Genomic DNA, 24,725 nt, shown 5'->3' with positions numbered 1-24,725 from the left:
AGGATTTAAAATTGGCCTTGGGGGTTTAAAGTGTTAGGGGTTTAGAGTAGGGGATTCAAGAGTTATGGTTTAGGATAGGGGTGAGGGTACAGGGCTAGCGTTTAGAGTTAGAAGGTTCAGGATAGGGCAGGGGTGTCCCAACTTGGTCTGTCTGTTTCTCCAGCTCTGCCGGGAGCAACACACCTTTATTCAAATAACCAGGATCATTCTAATGACTGAGCTGGCTGATGAGCTGATCATCTGAATCAGGTGTGTTACACATGAAAGAGGTGGAAAAAAAGCAGGACATTGGCCCTCCAGGCCCAGACATTCCTGGAGTATGGATGAAGGCTGGTGCTCGGATTTGGGGGTTGCATTGTCAAATCGGGTTAGGATTAAGGGGCTAGCATCTTCTGGGTCAAGGTTTAGGATTACCACAAGTGTAGTTAGGGGGTGTAGGGGAGGGGGTCATGGTTTATAGGTTAGAGTACAAGGACAGGTATTAACATTGAAGGTTGGGGAATTAGGGTTTGTGTGAGGGGATTAGGGAGAATGGCAGGGGTGTCCAAACTCGGTCCTCAAGGGACGCTTGTCCTGACCCTTTTCCAACTTTGCCAGGAGCAACACGCCTGATTCAAAAAAATCAGGATCGTTCTAATGCTGCTTCAGAGATTGCTGATGAGCTGATCATCTGAATCAAGTGTGTTGCAGCCAGGAGAGGTGGACAACGGGCCGGACAGTGGACCTCCAGGCCCGGGGCTCTGATGTGGGGGTTGCATTGTCAAAATCGGGTTAGAATTGGGGGCTAGCATTTTGTGGGTCTAGGTTTAGGGTTAATGTTAGTTTAGTTAGGATTCGTGTTTATAGTTAGGTTAAGGGGTGTAGGGATCATGGTTTAGAGGTTAGAGTACATGGACAGGTGTTGGCATTAGGGAATTAGGGTTTGGGTGAGGGGGATTAGGGTAAAAGGCAGGGGTGTCCAAACTGTCCTCAAGGGACGCTTGTCCTGACCCTTTTCCAACTTTGCCAGGAGCAACACGTCTGATTCAAAACAATCAGGATCGTTCTAATGCTGCTTCAGAGATTGCTGATGAGCTGATCATCTGAATCAAGTGTGTTGTAGCCAGGAGAGTTGGACAACAGGCCGGACAGTGGACCTCCAGGCCCGGAGCTCTGATGTGGGGGTTGCATTGTCAAATCGGGTTAGAATTGGGGGCTAGCATTTTGTGGGTCAAGGTTTGGGGTTAATGTTAGTTTAGTTAGGATTAGAGGGTTAGTGTTTATAGTTAGGTTAAGAGGTGTGGGGATCATTGTTTAGAGGCTAGAGTACATGGACAGGTGTTTGCATTAGGGAATTAGGGTTTGAGTGAGGGAGATTAGGGTAAAAGGCAGGGGTCTCCAAACTCAGTCCTCAAGGGACGCTTGTCCTGTTTTCCAACTTCACCAGGAGCAACACACCCGATTCAAATAATCAGGATCGTTCCAATGCTGCTTCAGAGATGGCTGATGAGCTGATCATCTGAATCAGGTGTGTTGCAGCCGGGAATGGACAACTGGCAGGACAGTGGCCCTCCAGGCCCAGGGCTGGACATGCCTGCAGTATGGATGAGGGTTAGGGTTCAAGTTTAATTTTAGGATTTAGGGGTTGCGGATTTAGAGTCTTACGGATGAATTGGGTTATGGTACACAATATGTCAGGTTAAGGGGAGAATTAAAGGTTAAGATTTAACATTACCTTAGGGATTATGGAGGTTAGCGTTCAGGGTAGGTGATTTGAGGGTTTTGGTTAGGAGTGAGGGTACAGGGTTGGGGTTATAGTTTACTGTTAAGGGTTGGTGAGGAGGTTAGCATACTGAGTGTGAAGATTTTATTGGAACAGTGCACATTCATCAACACAAGAATAAACAGCGGAAATGCGCCACATTTCCAAATGCTGGTTTGATGTAGCACACAACACATAAAACACGGACAGTGATGCAATCTGAGCCACTTTTCCCACATACACATTTGAAGCAGTTCTAGATGAAAGAGAAGCGTGTCATTTCAGTGACCAGAGATGTTATGCTGAATATGTGCACATGTTTGCAACAAGCCAAGTTTGAAAGTAAACAAGACAGTGTCCATTGACTGAAGAAAAAAAAAAAAAGATTGGTTCACTTCTGTACCTTAAATTTGTTTCGACAGTCAGCACTGACGTTCCTCTCCTCATTGACCTCTGCTCCACAAGCCAACAAGCACAGACCGTCCAACAGCTCTGTCATCTCCACTAAATAGACCAGGCCTGTGAAAAAAAGCTCAATATGTGGACACGTCTGCAACAAGCCAAGTTTGAAAGTAAACAAGAGGTCCGAGTGTCCATTGACCAAAAAAAATTAAAGGTTCACTTCTGTACCTTAAATTTGTTTCGACAGTCAACACCGACGTTCCTCTCTCTCCTAATCCTCGGCTCCACAACCCATCCAGCCGCACCAGCGCATACCGTCCAACAGCGCCGTCATCTCCACTAAATAGACCAGGCCTGTGAAAAAGCTCATTACAGGTGCAACAAACAAGCACCTGGGTTTGGATTAGAGGATTAAGCGTTAGGTAGTAAACACTTACACCAAACCCCCGTATCCTAAAAGCGTCGACACACCAAACCCAAATCGCCTGTATGACGAACCGAACAGCCTGAATGCGTCATCGCATAACCTTAACACCCGACTATACTCAAACAAAATCCCTTGTACCCTGACTCTGAACACCCAACCCTTAATGCCTATACATCTAACCACTGAACCCAAAAATTCTATCTGCCTTACTCCAATTCCTAACCCCAAACTCAAACCTCGAGGGTTAACCCTGAACATCGTGCCCTTACCTCAACCATAAACCCCTAACTGTCAACCCTCCAACTTTATCCCCCAATTCTACCCCTCACCACTTTAACCATACCCCAAATGCTTACTCTAAACTTCAACCGTAACCCTAATTTCCCTTTACCCTGAAACTCAGGGGTGTCCAAACTTGGTCTCAAAGGGCCGCTGTCCTGTCTGCTTTGCATCTCTCCTGGCTGTAACACACCCGATTCAGACGATCAGCTCATCAGGCATCTCTGAAGCAGCATTACAACGATCCTGATTATTTGAATCAGGTGTGTTGCTCTTGGAGGAGCTGGGAAACGGGCAGGACAGCAGCCCTTAAGGACAGAGTTTGGACACCCCTGGGTTTGAGGGTTTAAGGGAAATTAGGATTAAGGCTGAGGTTTAGAGTTAGCACTTGGAATATGGTTAAAGTGGTTAGGAGTAGGATTAGGGGTTAAAAGTTAGAGGGTTGACAGTGTTAAGGGTTTATGGTTGAGGTGACGCAGATAGGCATCTTGAGTTTTATTAGAACGGTGCACACTCAACAAGAATAAGCAGAAATGCACCATACTTCCAAATGACGACAGTGATGAAATCTGAGCCACTTCTCCCGCATACACGACTGAAGCAGTTCTAGATGACAGAGGAGAGAATAGTGTCATTTCAGTGATCAAAGTTATGCTCATTATGTGAACACTTCTGCAAAAAGCCAAGTTCCAAAGTAAAGACAGTGTCCATTTAACGAAAAAAAAAAAGGGATTGGTTCACTTCTGTACCTTAAATTCGTTTCATCGACAAGTCAGCACTGGCGTTCCTCTCCTTATCCTAGGCCATACCAGCGTAGACCGTCCAACAGCGCTGTCATCTCCACTAACTGAAAAAAGCTCATGACAGGTGCAAGGAACAAGCGTCTGGGTTTGGAATTGGGTGAGGGGATTAGAGAAAGGGTTTTTGGAAGAGAGGGTTAACCGTTAGGTAGTTGGGGGATAGGGTGAGAGGGTTAGGTGCGAGAAAGTCAGCGTTACGGGTTGGCTTGAGCAGGTTTTGGGCTTACCGTTATGATTTAGGCTTAACACCTCTTTTTAACCTCAATCCTACCCTTTACCCCAAACGTGTATTATTTAGGGTTGCAGTGACCAACTGATCACATTTCAGAATGACCTCAAACCCTCTCACCCTTCCTCTAATCTCAACCATAACCCAACTTTAAACACTAAACCCGTATCCTTCTAAAAGCGTGGAAACAAACCGTCTGCAAGCCAAACCCGAACAGTCCAAATGCATCATCCCATAAGCCCAACACCCGAGTATCCTCAAACAAAATCCTTCAAACCCTTCCCTCTGAATGCTTAATCCTTAACGCCTATACATCTAACCACCTAACCAAAGATGCCTTTCTTCCTCACCCCAATTCTAACCCCCATCTCAACCCTCAAGTGTTAACCCTTAACATGGTGCCTTCACCTCAACCCATAACACTTTCAACCCTCCATCTTTTAATCCCTAATCCTACCCCTCTCCACTTTAACCATATCCCAAATGCTCACTCTAAACTAACCTTCATCCTAATTTCCCTTTACCCTTAAACCAGTGGTGTCCAAACTGTCGTCAAGGGCTGCTGTCCCGGCCGTTTTGCATCTCTCCCGGCTGCAACACACTCGATTCAGATGATCAGCTCATCAGGCATCTCTGAAGCAGCATTACAACGATCCTGATTATTTGAATCAGGCGTGTTGCTCTTGGGGGAGCTGGGAAACGGGCAGGACAGCCGCCCTTAAGGACTGAGTTCGGACACCCCTGGGTCTGAGGGTGCAAGGGAATTTAGGATTCAGGTTGAGGTTTAGAGTTTGCATTTGGAATATGGTTAAAGTGGTGAGGGGTAGGATTAGGGATTAAAAGATGGGGTTGACAGTGTTAGGGTTTTATGGTTGAGGGCACGATGTTCAGGGTTGGCGCTCGAGGTTTGAGATTGCAGTTAGAAATTAGGGTAAAGCAGATCGGCCTCTTAGGTTCGGTAATTATCTGTATAGGCATTAGAGGTTAGGCCTTCAGAGTAAGGGTTCAAGGGATTTTGTTCAAGAGGATAGGCAGGTGATGGGGTGAGGCGATAATGCATTCGGGATTACAGAACAGTTCACATTAAATCACAAATACAGTTAAGGCGGTGAGAGTTACGCATTTTGGCGCCCGGTAGGTGAACAAATACTGCATCTGCAAGACAGAAACGAGCCAGGACCGTTTGTGTGAATTTACCACACCGCATGTACAAAACGAGGTTTTGGGGCAGTTCCGACTCACCACGGTCTGGAAGAGCTGCAGACGCTGCTCTCGTTTTCCAAACTACCGCTTTGTGTCCAGCGTGCATCTTGTCCATCATACCATCAATCACGATGAACCTGCCCGTCTGACCAACGTCAGCGCTGGGGGAGGTGTAAACATCAGGCTTTGGTTTATTGGTCTCTGTTATGAATGTAACTATTATTGATTTGTACGGACTTAATCATGTAGTTACATTCTTAACATTAGCCAGAGAAATATTTTGAAGCGCGGTGCCTGTAATGTACCTGCAGTGGACCACGATGGGCGCGACGGGCGGCTTGAGCGCCTTTGACTTTCTTGGAACTTGAGCATGCCGATGGGAGAGAAGGACACGCCGAAGTTGGGCCAGTTGGTGAAATGGAGCGGCGTGACCACACACGGCATCATTCGATTGCTACAAGATGAACAAAGTGTTAAGTGAAAATCGTTGCCCAGAACGAGCCATTCGATGCTTCTGATGTGTTGGACGCAGAACTTGCGTATGGTGTAATCCACCAGCACGTCCGAGTCCTCCACCGCCACGCGCATGTGCCCGTAGGTCCAGCAGCGCCGATCCAGCCAGTGACAGCAACTGTCACACAAGTCCTACATGGCAATGGACATCTTTCATTTTGTTTCAAATTGCAACTTCAGAGCCCTTGGAAAGTTCATTCTCCACCTTCGCTTTGACTATTCCTCCATTTTTCTCTTGCCACTTGCAATGGCAAGGAATTTTAGATTAACTGAAGAAAATTAGGGTGAGACCCGAATTAAATTTTGGGGAGGATTGGGGGGAGTCAGAAGTCCCTTTTATGCCGCCGTTCCCCCCCCCCCCCCCCCGTTTCGCTGCATGACAACTACTCACTTCCTTCAGGTGCGCCAGAATAACATCCTCCTGCTCCCAAATCATCCTCCATAGATCAGCCATCGTGTCCTCTTTGGACCTGGCACAACAAAAATCGTGTTTGTTTTTTGCAAAGTAACTCGAATCGAGTGAACATCAACTTACCTTGTGCTGCTGAGAATTTGTTCTTTATGGTGAAACCCTGTTCAAGGAAAACTTGGAAGAAAATCGAGCAATTATCAATCTACCACTCACGTCAATGTTGAAGGTGGCGTACGAGTGTTGGGGAGTCTGGCGATTGGGGTTAGGTTTAAGAATAGGGTCAGGGCTTCGTGTTACAGAATTTAGGCGTCGAAGTTTGAGTTATTCACTGTAAAATGTGAGAGCCCCTTCGGCCCTGCACAGCAAGCAGCGATAGCTGCCCTCTGCTGGTCAAACCTTGTCACTGCAAACTGAGAGGAATACAGATCAAGGGTGTTCGAAGATGGCGTGGGGTTCGTGGTACAAGTAAGTATACAAGAAACTGCGGCATCCTCTTATGGGGGGAGTGGAGATGAGGTTCGAGGTTAGGTGTTGGTTGAGCATGAGGATTGGGGTGTGAGGGTAGGCGTGTCCAACTCCGGGGCTTGAGGGCCACTTTTCTGCCCGTTTTCAAGCTCCGGGTGCAACACACCGGATTCAGATAATCAGCTCATCAGCCAGCATTTTTGAAAGATCCTGATTATTTGAATCGGGGCACGTTGCTCCTGGGAGAGTTAGAAAAACAGGCATGACGGCAGTCTTTCAAGACCAAGTTTGGACACCAGTTTCTTGTGGTTTGGGGGTCGGGTGAGAGTTAGTTGGCGGGAGAATCAGGGTTAGGGGTTTTGATTGGAGTTAGGATTCGGCAGTAAGCCCTAGTCCATTCGAGTTTTAGGCATTTTGGCGGATGGCAGATCAACGCATACCGCAACTGCAACCCAAACCCACAACACCCGTCTCCGATTACTAACACTAGATCGGAACCCCGCTCCTACCCATAACCCACTGAACTCAACCCCAGTAAGGGAACTCCAACCACAAATGGGAGCATTTCGCCACTTTCAAAATACTCGAGGGGCACTCGCCTCCGGGGAGGGGCACTCGCCTCCGGGGAGGGGCACTCGCCTCCGGGGAGGGGCACTCGCCTCCGGGGAGGGGCACTCGCCTCCGGGGAGGGGCACTCGCCTCCGGGGAGGGGCACTCGCCTCCGGGGAGGGGCACTCGCCTCCGGGGAGGGGCACTCGCCTCCAGACAAAAATTAGTCTTACCTTGTAGATGGTAGTCTTGGACGAATCACTTGAAGACGATCTCGCAGATCCCAGATGTAGGCAGAAACACAGGTGCCTGCACCTCCGATGTCAAAGAGCGCTGTTGTAAACCAGGGAGCTTGTATCGCCTTTAAAAAGGCGCCCTGTCAGGAATGTAACCTTTAGTTGGAATGCAAAATGCTTAGGAGTATATACAATCACGCCACCCCTTACAATCAAGGTGTCACATCAAATTCGAAATTATCACATTCGGTCATCACAAACTGAATAAAATATGATTGAGAATGACACAATAAAGACAATGACTTAAAATGATGCAATAAATCTAATAAGTAAAGAAATAACGTATATAAAAACATACATTTAAACCAAATTTACATACTTCCTTAGTGCCGCAATGAATGCTGGGAAGGTATAATTTCCAGCCCAGTATTCCGTGACCGTATGTTGTAAATCCACGCAGACCATTCGAAAATAGAAATGCGTACACCTCGAAAACTTCTTAAAATACATCGCGAAGATTGGAAAAAGTGTCAGAATGTCATTTTATTTTTGTTTTCCCAGAATATCATTAAATCAGGATAAGGATCAAGAGCGGAAGCCATTTCATTTAATGTAATGGCGACGGAATAGATCCCAGAATGCTTTGCGGCACCAACCATCGATTTTAAATGCATGTTTTGTGACACTTGTTTTGGATACATCATTTATTCAGTCGTTTTTTCTCTCTTTTCATGATCAGCTCAGCGTGATTTCAGTTTGCTTTCATAAATGTATTTAAAAGTGGCACCGTGAGTTAACTAGAAGGTCGGATTGGAGCGCTCTATAATGTTTGCAAATGATCCACAATGCTTTGCAGCACTAAGAATCGAGTTTAAATGCATGTTTTGTGACACTTATTTTATTTGTTTTGGATAGATTATTTATCCAGTCGTTTTTTCTCTTTTCACCATCAGCTCAGATTGATTTCAGTTTGCTTTCATAAATTTCGTTTTTAACGTGGGACCATGATTGTACTGGAAATTTGGATTGGAGGGATGGCGTGGAGTGTCCACCCGAGGGAGACACTTTCATGCCTTCGAGATTGTGGCTTTTTTTTTTGCTGAATATTTCCCATCATGCTTTGCGTCACTAAGAATTGCATTTAAATGCGTTTTTTGACGACCATTTTCTTTGTGACAAATTAATTATTCAGTCGATTTTTCGTTCGGTTTTTTGCTATAGTTCCCATTATACTTAGCGGTGTTTAAGTATGTGTGTTCTGACAATTATGTTTTCGGACAATTATATTCCGCGTGAGGGGGACAGGCGCACCCCAGCATGAAATGGAAGACATGTCTTGTCACGGAGGAAGGCCCAGCCTGAGATTGAGAGCATTCCATGTAGTGGAGAAAGGCCCAGCGTGTGATGGAGGCCATGCCATGTCATGGAGAAAACCAATTCGGCTTGAAATGAAACTATCAATTCAAGATACTCTGAAGTGGTAGGTAGACCAGGCATGATCAAGCCATGTACAAATCGGCGCGATCAAGCAAGCTGCACAAGCAAGCTGCACAAGCAAGCTGCACAAGCAAGCTGCACAAGCAAGCTGCACAAGCAAGCTGCACAAGCAAGCTGCACAAGCAAGCTGCACAAGCAAGCTGCACAAGCAAGCTGCACAAGCAAGCTGCACAAGCAAGCTGCACAAGCAAGCTGCACAAGCAAGCTGCACAAGCAAGCTGCACAAGCAAGCTGCACAAGCAAGCTGCACAAGCAAGCTGCACTCACTTGATTGCTAAGGTGAGACAGCAACTGAAATCAATGTGAAAGGCATTGGTACTTGATTTATCGTCATACCATTTACAGTCAAGGTGTCACAACCAATCCTTAATTATCATATTTGGTAATAGCAAACTGAATAAAGTAGTGGTAAAAAGTGACAGTAAAACCAATGACTAAAGAAATAATGTCCCTAGAACAGACATTTAAACACAATTTACATTCTACGTGTGCCGCAGTGAATGCTGGGAAGATAAACAATTTCCCCGCTCAGCATTCCTCAAGCGTATGCTGTAATACACACAGACCAAATATAGAAATGCTTCAAAAACTTCTTAAAATACATCATGAAGATTGTAAAAAGTGTCAGAATGTCATTTAATTTTTTTTCCAGAACGTCCTTAAATCAGTAAAATGGAGCAAGAGCGGAAGCCATTTTATATCGAATGTAATGGCGACGGAATAGCTCCCAGCATGCTATGCGGCACTAAGCATCGAGTTTAAATGCATGTTTTATGACACTTATTTTGTTTTGGATACATAATTTATTCAGTCATTTTTCTCTTTTCATCTTCAGCTCAGATTTATTTCAGTTTGCTTTCACAAATGTGTTTAAAAGTGGCACCGTGAGTGTGCGGTAAGGTTGGATTGGAGGGCTACGATATGTTCAGAAATGCTCCCATAATGCTTTGCAACAGTAAGAATTTATTTTAATTGCGTTTTGTGACAACTATTTTCTTTGTGACAATTATTTTCCTATTTGTTTTGCATACATTGTTTATTCAGTCGTTTGTTCTCTCGTCATAATCAGCCAAGATTGTTTAAATTTTCTTTCATAAATTCGTTTTTTAATGCGGTACCGTGATTGAACAGGAAGTTCAGACAGGATGGGTGAGATGGCGCGGCGTGTCCACCGGAGGGAGACATATTCAGACCTTCGGAGATTGAGGCTTTGTTTTTTTGGAAGACAGTTCAATAAACGAGTTGGTCGACGAAAGCACGAAGAGACGAAAAGCAAGTGAGACGACAGGGCATAATTGTTTCTCATGCCCTCATTAGTTTTGTGGCTGCTAAAGGCTCCCCAAACCGGTTCGACGAGCACAAAGCGCACCTTCCGACATTTCAAACGGTTTGGAAGGGTGCGATGGCGCAGTGTGTCCACCGGAGGGAGACACACACAGGCCTTCGGAGAGTGTGGCTTTGAGGTAGATCACTCAACGTGAGTTGATACGTGGACGAATTTGGAATGAATACCTAAATCATCCAACAGCTAGTCGTATGACAGCAAAGAATTCGTTGCGAATGCCATTGTTGTTTTCGCTGCTGCAAAAAGGCTCCCAAGAGGGTGTCAACGACCAATGGGGAAGTCCTATCCAAAATGGAGGGGTGCAATGGGGCGAGGTCTCCACCGGAGGGAGCCATATTCAGGGCTCGGAGATGCTGGCTTTACTTTTATTTCTTTTAGCCTTTGGATTACATCCAATTTTTTTAAAAAAACAGGCAAAGATTGGGGCAGTTTTAATAGAAAATACATATTGACCATAGATCTTGTTTTTAACTCGCGAATGTATAATACAAGCATCCCTTTCGCAGTCAACACTGACGTGTTTATCATCAATTCAAGCTGAGCTGTATCGAGTCCAATTAATATTATTCACGTCCCTTATATTGATAATCGGCAATGCCTTCATTGTAAACACAAATTTTGGATCAATTTGATAGTGGGTGACACTATCAAATTTCAGCTGCAACACACAAGCATTGATGGCGTTTGTGTTGGTTTGGTTCAACTTACCGAAGAGCTCAAAGTTGAAAGCTGCTCGAGACGCCGAAATGCAGCGAAATCCACAGCGTGAGCAAGTTTCCATGCCAAGCATTTTCACTCCTCAAGTGTCAGAATCGAACACAGTAATAGTGACACGAAAGCGCCTCAGAGAGCAACCCCAATTTGAGTCACTCCAACTTGAAAGAAAACATGTCATAAAGGTCACCTATTTGCTGGTCATATAGAAGTCTTAGATTCAAGGAACGGGCATGACCCAAATCAATCCGTATTTTTAAAAAAAACAAGCAAATCCTGTCCAATCTAGTCACAATGATTTCGCAGATTAGCCACTGCACTTTGGTTCCAGGAGCTGTGGTAACAAATTTAAAATGCCCCCAAAGTTGTTCACTTAAGTCCGACTGGAGTCAATCAACTTGATTGCCTTCCCCTGCGGCTGGCTAATCAAGACAAATCATACCGTCTGTGTCCCCTCAGAGATAATCTTCTCCACACCAGGGCAAATATTAACAGAGAGGAGAAACAGGATCAACCCCTCAAAGCTGAGGCACTTGGTTTAGATTTCAGTTTTTTTTTGTTTTTGTTTTTAGCAAGAGCTCCCCACCATGCTTTGTGGCACTAAAAATCGTGTTTAAATGCATGTTTTGTGACATCACCTTCGTATTTGTTTATTATATATTCAGTCGTTTTATCTCCCTTTTCATAATCAGCTCAGATCGATTTCAGTTTGCTTTCATAAATTTGGTTTTTAATGTGGTGCCGTGATGGAACCGGAAGTTCAGACAGGATGGGTGCGATGGTGCGACGTGTCCACCGGAGGGAGCCACATTCTGGCCTTGGAAGCTCCTGTCTTGTGAGTTTTCAGTTGATAGGTTATTGCTAAGAATGAAGCAATCTATCGCCTAAATCATCCAGCAGCTCTAGTGACATGACAGGACAGACTTTTTTTCTCACGTCATCACTTTTTCATGCTGGTAAAAGTCAAGTCAACTTTATTGTCAAATATGCTCTGTGTGCAACATACAGCACAGATGAAATGTCTCTCCTCTCAACCACAGTAGAGAGAGCGAGCGAGAGAGAGCGAAAGAGAGAGCTTTGAAGAACCAAGTGGAGAAGGCTTTCATGTGAACAGCAGTTGAACAAGGCTCAGTCGGTCCTAAGGGATGGGGGTCGCACAATTGCACCCGCGTGACGGACGGGCTTCCGTCCGCCGCGAGAACAATTTGGACAAGGTCCGAGAGGCCACCTGAGTCAACGGTCCGAGTGGGGTAAAGGCTCGGCGACTCCCGGCAACCGCCCTCACTTTTGTGGAGCTCTCCAAAGGTCACTCAGTGCGCACTTGAAAAACTTGGCAAGCGGCCTGCGCGCTCCTTAAGACAAGGTGGCTGGCAAGCAGCTGAGGGGGGCCCAGTCTGCTGCCCCAAGACGAACGGCAGAGGCTCCGGCACGCCCCAACCCCGCTGAGGAGAAGCCAATTAGGAAGCGATTCAATCTACGCTTGGGATCGTATCGCAAATATGTTCTTGTCGTATTTCAACTTCATTCTTACATTTGGAAACAATATTCTAAACTTGCCTGCACGGGTTCATTTCAAGAGCTTCCAAGTACAGCATACAAATCTTGAACTTTTTTTTTCAATTTGAACTTTATTCTGGTTACGACTAATTGAGGTCATATTTGCACATGGCCCCGATACTCCTTGATCACAGAGTGCACCGTGTGCACCGTGTACACACACACACACACACACCACGTCCGACGCTGCAATGCAACCGTGCCAAAGCTGTACGAATGCGGAAACTACTGTCGTTGAGTCCAGGACACAATGACCCAAACTGGGAACATTTTTGTCATCTTCATCTGGCTAGTCTGCCTAGCGATGAGGGTTGCAAACTCCTGGGAATTTTGCACACCGGAAGATTTCCATGGAAATCGTGAGGAAGTCACGGAATTGTCGGGATTAAATGGTGAATGGCTTCAGATGACGGTTGGATGATTGGATCGGATCGGAATGCATTGACAAACGCCCCAAATTTGCGAGTGCCCGTAGTTGCCACCGGGTGGCGGCAAAGCACGCGGGAGCCACTCGAAAGCTTTCGAAGGTGGAGGATTTTCTGTCTCTCTCGACGCACGTCGACATCCTTTTCCTTGATGCCACCGGATGACAGCACAATGAAACCGCCGAGTTTTCGCGAGAATAACGTCGGACGGCTTAAAAAGACAAATCTGCCGCTCAATTTCCAAAAATGACCCATCGTTACTTCCCATGGAAATCCAGGCGAAACGTTTTCGCCCGGCGACCCGCCTGGCGCCACGCAGGCCAAAAAGCCACGGACTCGTGCGTTGGGGATGACGAATTGGCCGGCGGCGGTTCATCGGCGTTCAATCGGACGCGGGACGAAGGGGTTCCTTGGCCAGAGGATCCGGCGTGCCCGAAGCAGTCGCTATAAAACCGACTCCACGGTTTCGCAATACTCGCGGTCCGACAGGTTATATATGAACTGCGTCCTGTCCGCTTTGGGGGCCTCCGAGAGCGACGGGTAGAAGTCGGCGGGGGCCACGTTGGCCTCGTGGCTCTTGATGTAGGCGTCGTAGTTGCGACGGAGGCAGAAGCAGGTGGTGGTGTAGAGGAGGAAGGCCACCGCCTTGAGGATGATGGCCAGGCTCACGTACAGCCGGCGGTACGACAGGTTGTCGTACAGCAGGCACGCGCCTTTGTCGCCGCAGTCCGAGCTCCAGAACAGGCACGTGGAGTCGATGGTGGCCCCGAAGATCAGGGGCGGCGGGATGAAGCCTGGCGGAACACCGACAGAAAAGCCCTTGACTATCCAGCAGTCAGAATGCCGCCCCCGCCCCGCGGCATCAGCATTGCGCATCGGACGAGACGTGAGCGCGTCCTACCCAGGAGTCGCAGCAAGAGAAACAAGACGCCAAGCGCGTACGACTTGAGCTCGGGGGTGACGGTCCTGATGAGAACGATGACGGAGGGCGTCTGGGCCATGGCGCCCACCAGGCTGCACAAGCAGATGATGCACAGGAAGATGAGGAAGGCCTCCTGGCAGCCGGCCGTCGGGCATTTGCCCGCAACCGCCGTGGCTAATTCGCTCTCGGGGGAGACGCAAGCGCATCCGCTCAGGTTCTGCGCGCAGAGGGGAAAAAAAACAAAGCCAAAAAAGACGGTTGACAAACCAAACGCCTCCGCGCTACGACGTAACGGGATGTGCGCCGGGCGTGACGTGACGTGTGTCAGCCCGAGGAAGGAGGCAAAGATGTTTGATTCGGGCTTGACCGTTGCACAGAAGCTGGGAGTGGACGAGCCAGTACATTAAAAAAATTCAAAAACATTCTTTTTTTTCATGATTCCAATATGTTACTTAAAAAAAAGAGAATTTCTCTGTCGGCACCATCTGAAAGCAAACCTTTGCAAAAATAGTCTTTGCATCAAGAGTGCAAGATAAACATCTGCTTTCATAAAAAGGGAGAGGAACGGGATCGTCTTTGCCGTCTGTCCTGCGTCACCCGTTAACGTTTTAAAAATAATACAAACGGACGGCCACGAGACGCAACGACCCCAACGACATCGAATTGGAAGACACATTTGAATGCGGAATTGGAAGGACATGAAATCTCTTCAGCGCATAGTTCATTTGACAAAACTGCACTTGGGAAATGAAGCTCCGCGATATTCCAATGCACGAAAAGCACTTTTGGGTGAGTTGGAGGAGAGACGCGAGTGACCTCCTCCAACTTCCCGGCATCGGAGTCCCCCCGCCAGCTGCTAAGGCTGCCCGTTGAAAAAGAGGACTTCTTCTGCCATGGGACGGAATTTCAATTTGAATTTGTGGGAAAAAACAAACAAACAAACAAAGCAAGCAAGCGCTCTTTTCCGCTTCCAAAGAACCATGCATTCAACGCGGCTCCCAAAAGTAGTTTTGAGAGGGCAGGACGTAGTTCGCGGTTTTAAACATTGCGTACGCAACAGAACGGCGGAGGAATCGATTGCATTTCCGGCTTTGTCGCCGAACTGCCGGAAATGGCACCACATGACATTTGTGTTTTTTTCCCTTGCGACGAGGCCAATCGGCCGCGGCGTAGGCTCCACGGCGTCGCGGTCGGCGTGACGCAGACCTGCCCGACGGCGCGGGTGCATCCGGCGAAGCAGGCCGACAGGTAGGTGACGCCGTCCGAGCCGCACACGGGGCTGATGGACGACGTGAAGCAGTTGCAGCCATTGATGCACGGCGCTTCGGGCCTCTTGCCCACCTGCAGCGTACTGAACACAACACGGCCACTTACTACGGTCAACTGTCCGCTCGCGGAGGTGGTCCCCGACGGCCTCCGGTACGACCAGGACCAGAAGCGTCGCGGGACGGGAGCCCGACGGCGCGTCCTTACTTGTTGCCGTAGCTGGCGGTGACGCCCGCCACCGAGCCCGTGTCGCAGCCCAGGAAGAGGAAGGAGACGTAGCAGGCGGTGGAGATCAGGTTGACCAGCATGGCCATGCGAACGGCTCCCAGCGCCGACAGCTTCAGCTTCTTCACCAGCAGGCCTCCCATGAAGATGCCCAGGCAGGCGCACGGGATGGCCGTCATGCCTGCGCCGCAAAGGCACAGCCTTTCGCTGACGCCAAAGTTTGCTTTCGGGGGCGGACGGAGGGCGCGCGCACCCACCTAGCAGCTGGTTGGCCGAGGTGGTGGTCAGGTTAAATTGCTGCTCCAGGTATTTGGCCAAAAAGGCGGCGAAGCCGGCCACCACGGCGATTTCCATGCAGGCGGCCAGGATCACGCAGGTGAACACCGGGTTGGACAGCAGCTCTTTGGTCACCTTGGGGATCACTGCGGGCCAAAGCCAACGACAACCACAACCACGCGGCGATCAGAGCTCCGCGCTGACGTGACCCAACCCGGAGAAGGCCGTGCGGGCATCCCGCCTGAAGCCTAGCGAGGTCGACGGGCCCGTGGCGCCATCGCTCGGAGGCCCTCAAACAAGTCGGCCGCGCGCAGTCTTTGCCGTTGGCGGGCGTGGCACCTTCATTTAGGTGGCGCACTCGAAACGCTCGACGTCATTGGAAAATGCAACACTTCAAGGCATCAAAAGAAAAAAAAAACAAGCAAAGTGGAGAAAAAAAGGAGCTCCAAATGACGACAAATGTCCCGCGCGAGAACAACGCTTTTGGACCAATCGATCGGAGAAGCGAGAGCCAAAATGGAAACGCTGCGTTTGAAAGCATTTCCACTCGGGCCCGACTGGACTTTTACCGTTTGCGTGCGGAAGAAGCGTTCAATCGAAGCGTTGGAGCCGCGCCGTTGCGAACGCGCAGAGGGCATTTGAGAAGGTGCGCTGTGGAAGGCTCACCCCTGAGTTGCTGGCAGCAGGAGGGGGGCTTGGGAGCCTCCGAGTTGGGAGCCGGAGGAGCGGGCGGGGGCAGCATGGCCCGCTCGCTGTCGGCAGCCTCCTCGCCGTCCTTGCGGGGCAACGACTGAGGGAAGCCGAACATGGGCAGCGCCGAGCAGAAGAGTAAGGCGGCGCACAGGAGGAAGCCCGCCCACCAGGCGCCGATCCACCGCGGGTCTTCCGGGCCGATTCCCAGCTTATCTGCGAGCAGGCCGGGCCCGGGTCACGTGCGCTCCGTGCCGGGGGACTCGGCGACCGAGGAGACTCACCGGCGTCGATGAAGACGGCGTCCACGTAGAACTTGGTGCAGACGGAACCCAGGATGAAGCCGCAGGCGGGCCCGAACACCAGCGTGGAAAAGAGGATCCCTGCACGCGGCACATGTGGGACAGCGCATGTCAAATTGCAACCCGACGGCATTTTCACACCGACCGGAGGTGGAGCGGCCTCCGGCCGGTTGACGCAAACGCAACATGGATCGGAAGCTTCCGGAAGAGACGGACGGCGGCTTCCACGTGAACGCCGCTCTTCCGAGAAAAGTCATCAAACTGCACATCGTCGCATTTTGTAGCTCAACAAGTGTGTGGAAGTGTCCATCTATCTACACACACGCACGTGCACTCCTCCAGTCGTATGAGCGGCAATCACAAAATGAGCTTCAGCATGTCACGTTGAATGGAAGCCACAGAGTCATCGCTTCGTGCGCAACAAACTGGAGATAAGTGGATCACCCAAATAGCAGACACGGAAAGGAACTTTGTCACCCCCCCCCCCCTCCGTCTATACGGACAACAGAAAATGCCGGTCAAAAAGAGAAGCAGGAAATAATTATAACAAGGCAACAGAAAAGGCTTGCGACAAAAAAACGGCCGGCAAGGAGAAAGTTTAGGCTAAATAGTCTCATGGCACACGAGAGGGCATCTCGGAAGGCAACAATTGTCAATAGTCTTGAAGGCAGCAATAGCAATGGCACGGCGTGGAATACTCCGGCAGGGAGTCGACGGCCGCAGCGCCTCGATATAGCAGCTGCAATCACCGACAAATGGCCGGCAGGCGGGCGTGCGGGCGGCAAGCGAGAACGCCTGCCCCCTGCTGTTAAATACCGAATGTGACACGGCATCAAATCATTGATGCATTGCGGCCCGATCCGACGCCCGCTCCTTTTGGCCGCACTTGCGTCAAATGGAGCGCGAGCCGTAAAAAAAAAAAAAGCACCCTGGCCGGCAACATCGCGTGCAGGTCGTGTCCCAAGTCGAGACAGAGCCCCGTTTCCTGAGGAACATCTCTCTCCATCCATCAGATAAGGCCCGAGCCCAGCGAGGAGGAGAATGGACGGCCGCGGGCTCCTTTGGCAAGGCGCCGGCGCACCAAAACGCATTTGGCCCCGGAAGTGGCTCAGCGCTGAACAAAGTCGTTTGCGCCGCAGCTCAACGAAGCCCTTTTCAATGATCCTCCCGGGGGAGTACGTCAGACGTTAATTCGATCACGGAGCTCTGCTCGTCTTTTTGCCTCCGCCTAATTTGTTTAGAGAGCAAGAGAACCAGGCCGGCAAAGTCTGTGCCCGCGAGCCTTTCCCTTTCCGCACTTGGAAAAAGCCGCAGGCGCGGATGGCGCCTGTTCGCTATCGTTTGAAACTAACAGGAATGTCGCAGGTCACGCTAAAAAAAACAAACAACAACAACAACACAATACAACGAGCTTGATGGGTTGTCGTTTCACAATGCAACTAAAAACGTCACGACAAATGAGCAACCCGCCGCTCGCTAAGGGGCACTTGGTCTGCCAACAAAATGCCGAGAGGAGACCTGTCGCGTCAGGAAACTGGCCAGATTGATGGCGGGGGCGCATCCGGGCCCAAGATGATTGATATTGGTTCATTTCCCCCCCTGCCCCCACTGTCGATTGACAATTGCACGGATTAAAGCGACGGGCCATTTGGTCCGAGTCGCAAGCATTTAGTCGAGCCGCGCCTCCGGCCCCTCAGAAAGCGCTCCTGACAACTTTGCAGCAGTGCAATACAAACGCGAGCGACAAGGCCGTGTCCACAGGTCCGACCCCCACCAAAGGTCCCAAAGTTTGGTGACCTGGCAAGAAAAGTCCCAAGGAACAAGGCGTCGTCTCGGCGCACGACCGTGTCGGCCGCAGTCGTTTCTGCCGTTTTCGGCGCTCTGCGCGAAGGCAAAGAAGGGCCTTGGTCTCCCGCGCTAATCCCGCTCAAATTGGCTCAGTAATCCAGCCAGATGAGACACGGCGGCCTGTGGCGCTTTTGCAACCCAACCGCGGGGGCCAGCGTGATCCTCGTCAACGGCGAATAGCGCCACGTTAACGCCTACCCGTCAAAAGGACAACGAAATGCTACGCCAAAGAGGGAGGCGGCGCGCGGACGTGCCAAAATGGCGCAGGTCAGAATTTGAGAGCGAGGTGACCGGCGACGGAGGGCCACGCGCTTCCCGAACGGCCGCCGCCGTCAAATAACAGCCGCGCGAAAGCCATTTACAGCGCGGGGATGAATGGAGGAAGACGATCGCGGCTGTGCAGTCTCTTCAAAACGAGAAGCCATCCGGGCAGCCGGCCCATTGAGGACGACGTTGCGGCGCGTGTTTCACGTTCACCCACCATAGGTGGAGCTGCTCAACATAAGGGAGAAAAAAGAAACTTTTTTTTTTGGGGGGGGTGCTTCTATGTTAACATCCGTTCACCCGTGAAGCGAACCGGTTCATCCTCAGGAGGGTGAGGGAGCCTATCCCAGAACACATTCAACCGCTTGCCGGCCAATCGCAGGGCACACCATTTCGAGCGTTCAACAAACGATCAAGCGGAGCTCGGCGACATGAAGGAAATCGGGCGGGCCGCTCGGTTGCTCCGAGGCCACAAAAAACAAACAAAACAAGCGCGGCGGCATCTGCCAAAAATGAGAAAACTAGCCGGCCGGGTCCCGCGCATGGAGCACGTTGCCCTTTGGAGAAGGGCCGAGCTGTGATCCGCTCTTAGGCCACGTGCCCCCCTACCCCCCCTAGCCCCGGAAGCTGAGCGCCACCGACGTAATCTTTTGAGTCCGATTAACCCCGGGCTCAAGAAGGCCGAAGAGCGCTAATTGACCTCAATCAATCTCAATTCTTTTCCACACACGCGCGCACGCAGAGAGATGCGTTGATTTTGAAGTACCAGGCTTCCAGATGATATGATTGTCTGGAGGGAGGAAAGAGTTCCTCAAGTCCAAAATCAGGGATTGCTTGATGTCGGAGTGATGATGACCCTTGGAAAGGAACATGGCAAAATGAACGCGTCACGACAACAGTCAAGTGGAAGAGTGTGGGGCCGTGCTGTGAAAGGTTTCGGTGTGCGGCGGGAGGTCGACCTTTGACCCAGATCTCTTTTGGATTGGGCATATCGGAAGTGATCGTTGGTGCCGTCAACAAGCAATTGCCGACTCTTACTGATTCATGTTTAGAGGCCTCGCTTTCAGGCGGAGGGCCCGCCGGCGCGAGCCTCCGCACGACTTGCTTTTCACGAGCCTTTTGCGCTATGCGCGCACGACCCAACCCACTGCCGTCCGCCGCGCGGGCGGGTCGCTCGGCATTCCTGCCCCGCGCGCCGATCGCTCCAAAGTCTTTCTATAGAGGGCTCCGTCCTTTTAGCAATTACCCACAATGCACTACCGGCGGCCATATCGGAGGGCCATACACAAATGGGCGCGCTCCGATTTGAGCCCGCCCGCGACGCGGTCTCCGAAAATTCTGCAGACGCCCCCTTCCCCCAAATAAAAACAAAATACAAAAGGCAGTTTTTCCCAGAAGATGTCTCATGGCCGCCTTTCTAACGCCTCCACGTATCCGATGCGCATCTTTGGCGATACGGCGGGAAGTGATCGCAAGCGTTGCCGCACGCGCCTCGTCGTTTGAGGAGAGAGCGGGCGCCCCGTCCGAGCGGCGGGTGGGACGGACGAGACTCTTCTCGGGAATTTGCGGGACGGGCGGCGGCACCTGCGCGGCCGTCTGCGAAGCACGTGTGACTCATGTGCAAAGCGCTTCTCCCCCTCGCAGATTTCTACCATTTTCAATCCTCAAATCCTCTTCGAACGCTCGGCAGGGACGCGACGCCACTTAGACGATGCGTGGATTAACTTTGACAAAAAAAAATCCACCGGCGGGGCGAGCGCACGTCACGCGCCCTCAAGCCGCCGACGTCGGCGTCGCGGTGAAATCCGAGTCCGCGGGACGTATGCAAAACCCGGCGGGGGCGAGCCGCTCGTCCGGCCACGTGACGAGCGGCGCACGCAATCGGCTGAAGAATGCAAATGAAAGGGTCGGGGCGCGCGGGATCGTGCACAATCTCCTCCATTGACGCCGCCGAGGGATTGCGACTATCAGCTGAGCGCCACTCAATAGCGCATTGTTCCGAAAGGCCGCCGCTTACTTATGGCGGGAGGCGGACGGATCTGAGGGCCGACTCTGAGGGCGCCCGGCCTCGCTCTCACGTTCAAACCAAGACTTTTTGGGCACCTCTCATCGCCCCCCCCCCCCCCCCCCCCCCACTACTAAGTCTCCGATGCTTTCCGTCAAACGCGATCACATCGGGAATCACATTTGGCCTCTGGTTGGCAGCCGGCACGGGCGCGGCGGGTGCCGGCGGGGCGCGGCGCTCACCTATGTAGAGGGAGGAGTCCTTCTTCTTGACGTGATCGTCGATGTAAGACACGCCCAGAGGCTGCACGGGCGTGGCCCCGACGCCCAGCAGGACCTGGGCCCCGATCAGGAGCAGGTACATCATGTTGGTGTTGCTGCGCTTGGCGCACACGGCGTCCTCGGCCGACTGGACTTCGGCGCCGCTGGCGTTGGAGCAGACGTCGCGGCCGGCCTCGGTCGTCCACGTGTCGCCGATCTCGTACTGCTTGGTCAAAAACTCGGGCAGCGCCGACAGGAGGGCGCCCACGGCCATGACCACGCCCCCGCAGCCGATCAGCCGGGGCCGGTGCGCCTTGGCCCCAAAGTAGCTGACGAAGAGGATGAGCGCCAGGTTGCCGATCTCAAAGCTGCTGGCGATCACGCCCGCGTCGGCGCTCTGCAGGTTGAAGCGCCTCTCCAGCGTGGTCAGGACGCTCACCTGCAAGGCAAAGCTTTGCTTACGACAAAAGCCACCGTTTGGCGCGCTTGCCATCCGACAGACAGAGAGATGGGCGGACGAGGCCCGTTTCTCAGGACGGCAGAATGTAGGTGGCCGTGGCGTCAGCAAACGGCTTTGGCTGAAGCGGGAGGGGGCTCCGCCACACGTCCGAGCCGTTCCCAGGCTATTTTGGAACCGGTGGCAAACGGTCCCCGGGGCCGCAATGAACATTTTCCATTCTCTCAGCGGCTCCCCCCCCCAAATGTCCGCGACCATGAGAAAGAGTCCAAATGAACCGGCGGAGCATTTTTGACGCGCGCGGTTGGCCGCAAATCAAAAGACTCGAGCGAAATCGCTCGGCGCGGAAAATTGGTCAACATTAGATTGGCCGCCGGCTGCCGTGATCAAACCTGTGCGGACGATTCAAACTAACAAAAGTAGCATTTGATCGGCCATCCAAGAGTAGAACTTGTTTAAGACGCGTGGACACGTTTGCTACCTCTGTTTGATTACTCGCCACGAACCTTGTAAGGCCGTTACATCTTGGAATGCGTCGAAAGCGCCTCTTTTCAGCTTGTGGTAGGGAGCCGAGGAAGCAGCTTCTCTGAGAATAAACATGGCTAAGCGTCGGAATGAGGAGACTCGGCCGCCTGAGGTCGGCACGGGACCGAACGCGTCGGCCGGGGGCGTCTTCGTTCAATTTGAATCGGAACAAGAAGTTCAAGCGACATTTGCGGCACAATGGATAAACCGCCGCCATGCTAAGAAGACGCCCACGCCTCGAAGGGCTTTGGTGACTTTGTTACTTAGTCTGGACGTTGAGGAAATCCTCTTTGGCGGGGGCTGCGGCCGTACTGGGGCAGACTGGCACGGGGGCCAAGAATCGGTCCTTTGAGGTGTTTGCGATTCGTCCTTCAAAGGCTCCCTGATGTCATGGCCTGAAAGTTCTGACGTTGCGCACCCCCCCCCCCCCCCAGGCGCTTACTCGCCGTTTGTTTGTTCCCATGCCGCCTATTTTAGGGTTGAAGTGCCCTGAAGGGGAAAAGTTGCCCTTATTTTACACAACAGGATAAAAGACTTCCCTCTCGACTTTTATTTGTATTTTTGGAGCCCGAGAAAGAGCGGCAAGAGAGAATCCAGCTCACTTGGGACCGTTACATGAGTAAGTGGAGGGGGGGGCTCCCAATTTCAGCACACGACAGTGTCCCCGTGCTCTTGACACGGGGCGAGTTGCCCTCGCTGGCTGATTTGCAGTCGGAAAGTCCCCCAACACACACACCGTCCGTCACAGGCCACGGCGTGTAAGTTGCCCATCCACCAGCCGTGCACTGGGAGCCCGCCCGCCGAGCCGCGCCGAGCCGCGCCGCGCCGACAACTCACCAGGTAAGCTCCGACGGTGCCCTGGGCCAACATGAGGGCGCATTCCGAAATGAGGAATATCTTGATATTGGAGAAGCACGACGACGACGACTTCTTGCGGGGGGCGTCCGCCGGCGGCACGTCGTCCCCGGCGCTCTGGCGCGACCGCCGCTGCTTCTTCACCTGCATGGCCGACAAAGTTGGCGGCGGCTCGGCCGGCCGAGGTCCCGCGCCGCTCAGGGCGTCGACATTTGGCGTGGAGCCGCCTCGTCGGAAGCTTTCACTCTCACCCACGCCCAACAAAACAAACTAGCAAACACCCCCCACCCCCTCACCCTCCGCAAACAAAAAAAAGTCTACTCGAGGAAGCCGAGCGGCACACGTCCGAGCACCTCGCTGGGTCGCCTAAACATCGCCGCCGCCGCTCTCCTCTTCCTCTTCCTCGTCGGCGTCGAACGCGTGGGGTGGGCGACGGTGGCACAAGGCGAGCATATGGGCTCTCGAAAAAGTGTCCTCCGCGCGGCTCTCACGTTCTCAAGTCTTCCTGCGAGGCGTCTGTCTCCCCGCCCACTCGGAGGTTCGGACGAGGGCGCGGCGAGGCGGGGGCTACGCAGGCGCTCCCTCTCTGGGACCGGCGCCGCGAGACCCTCGTGCCTTGACGAGAGGGCAACTCGATACATGGCGCCCTCACAACTCGCACGCGTGACGGGCGGACGCGGGACGACGACGCCAAATCAAAGGGGGACGCCGAGCGACTTTGGGGCTTCCTTTTCGCTCGGTCACGTGACGCCTTCTGCGACGTCACGCGCCAGCCTCGCGAAGACGCCGTCGGCCGACTTTCGTACGCGTTCCAAAGCCGGACGGAAATAGACGAGCGCGATCTCGAGAAAAGTACAACACGGTCACTTGGCGAACACGAAAAAGACTTTTAGAGCGGAGAAATGCTTACGCAACATTGCTCATAAGGTGCCCACTGATTGATCTGTTTGTTTTTTCTACCTCTTTCTTGCAATGTTTCTCATGACATATATGATGTAATGCATCATAACTTCATTCATGGCCAAAGTGACGCAACAACACGTGGCGTTGTTGTCACACACACACACAACTTCTGCTGGGCTAGTATGTGTTTTTGCTACCCTCTATAATATTGTATTTGCTCAAACAAATAAGACAATGAAATAAAAGGTAAAGGATGAAAGCGTTTGGGCATTCATCCTTGCACTTCCTTCTGGTGTGCGCAACCGGGCCGCAGTGCAGTCACGCAGACCCAAACGAAGGGGAGTTTCGACGCTATTGTGAGGCCGCAAGATGCAATACTCTTTGTCTTGTTTTTGTTTATTTCCAAGCAGAGAACAAAAAGGATCTCCCACGGGCTATTGTTATATTGTCTGTCTGCATGCCGTCAACCGTCAGCCGCTTTAAAGGCTTGTAACACGAGCGCGTGCGGTCCATGGCCTTTGTTAACCCAGCTAAGGCCTATCAGAAGGTAGGCTTGTGTCCTTCCAAAGACAAAAGGCCCTTTGCTTTGATGTTTACTTTGACAGCAAACTGTGGCGATGAACAATTTGACGCCTCGTTTTTGGAAGAAAGGTCGGCTCGTTGCAAAATGAGCCGACCGCAAACCACAGCTTGCGTCTTCGACAAAGTTGCGTCACTTCCGGTATATCTGAAGGTAGCGCCGCAAATGCCCCGGAGGGGGCCGGCCGCTAAAAACGGATGGCGGCCGGCTCTTCGCGGAACGAACCGTGTTTTCGAGCCGCGTCGCGGGATGACGCCGGAACTCGTCCTCGCGCGCGCTCCCAAATTCTCGCGCGTCTTTGTGCGTGATGATAAAGCGGCACGCCGATCTCGGCGGGAAGGCGAGTCGGGTCGTCATGCCGGGCGGCGAGGGCTCCGTCAGGAATGTTTGAGTAGATGAGCCGCGAGTTGTTTTGTATTGTTCTGCCCGGAGGAGGCTATTTTTAGCCTTTGGAAAAAGGGTGTGGACAGTGGGAACGAGGCCCCGCCTGTCAGCCGGCAGACGCTGGGGGGAGGCGGGGACGTCTGCGAGCTGACGGGGAGTCCACTTTTGG

The 24,725-nt window shown here is 51.7% G+C and overlaps 1 protein-coding gene and 1 long non-coding RNA gene across 3 annotated transcripts; both read right to left on the bottom strand.

Annotated features, from left to right (window-relative positions):
• Positions 1 to 907: 907 nt before the first annotated feature.
• LOC127597558 (uncharacterized) lies at positions 908 to 2,497 on the bottom strand. The gene is made up of 3 exons (XR_007961673.1): positions 2,372 to 2,497; positions 1,438 to 2,260; positions 908 to 1,020 (listed from the first exon to the last, which is right to left on the bottom strand). It is a non-coding gene; the product is annotated as an uncharacterized LOC127597558 (long non-coding RNA).
• Positions 2,498 to 12,920: 10,423 nt separating this feature from the next.
• LOC127597521 (solute carrier organic anion transporter family member 3A1-like) lies at positions 12,921 to 23,088 on the bottom strand. Of its 2 annotated transcripts, XM_052060608.1 has the most exons (9): positions 22,672 to 23,088; positions 20,835 to 21,291; positions 16,458 to 16,556; positions 16,150 to 16,389; positions 15,465 to 15,629; positions 15,190 to 15,388; positions 14,923 to 15,067; positions 13,696 to 13,933; positions 12,921 to 13,588 (listed from the first exon to the last, which is right to left on the bottom strand). In XM_052060608.1, exons 1-9 carry the CDS (start codon positions 22,837 to 22,839, stop codon positions 13,239 to 13,241), a joined length of 2,061 nt encoding a protein of 686 aa, XP_051916568.1. In that variant the 5' UTR covers positions 22,840 to 23,088; the 3' UTR covers positions 12,921 to 13,238. The 2 variants fall into 2 exon arrangements, with proteins under 2 accessions (XP_051916568.1, XP_051916569.1); XM_052060609.1 differs by lacking the exon at positions 16,150 to 16,389 and having other exon boundaries at positions 22,672 to 23,087.
• Positions 23,089 to 24,725: the final 1,637 nt, after the last annotated feature.

This window comes from Hippocampus zosterae, chromosome 3, assembly GCF_025434085.1.
Source record: "Hippocampus zosterae strain Florida chromosome 3, ASM2543408v3, whole genome shotgun sequence".
NCBI classification, from domain to species: domain Eukaryota; kingdom Metazoa; phylum Chordata; class Actinopteri; order Syngnathiformes; family Syngnathidae; genus Hippocampus; species Hippocampus zosterae.
Note: the sequence above shows the minus strand (reverse complement) of the source record. Positions and strands in the feature narration are given on the sequence as shown.

Excerpts from the sequence above, each read along its gene's own strand:
- LOC127597521 (XM_052060608.1), bottom strand. The coding sequence starts at position 22,839 with ATGCAGGTGAAGAAGCAGCGGCGGTCGCGCCAGAGCGCCGGGGACGAC. Across the intron at positions 16,390-16,457 it reads CGCCGTCTTCATCGACGCCG|ATAAGCTGGGAATCGGCCCG; the intron begins GTGAGTCTCCTC and ends GCCTGCTCGCAG. Across the intron at positions 13,589-13,695 it reads TCTCTTGCTGCGACTCCTGG|GCTTCATCCCGCCGCCCCTG; the intron begins GTAGGACGCGCT and ends GTGTTCCGCCAG.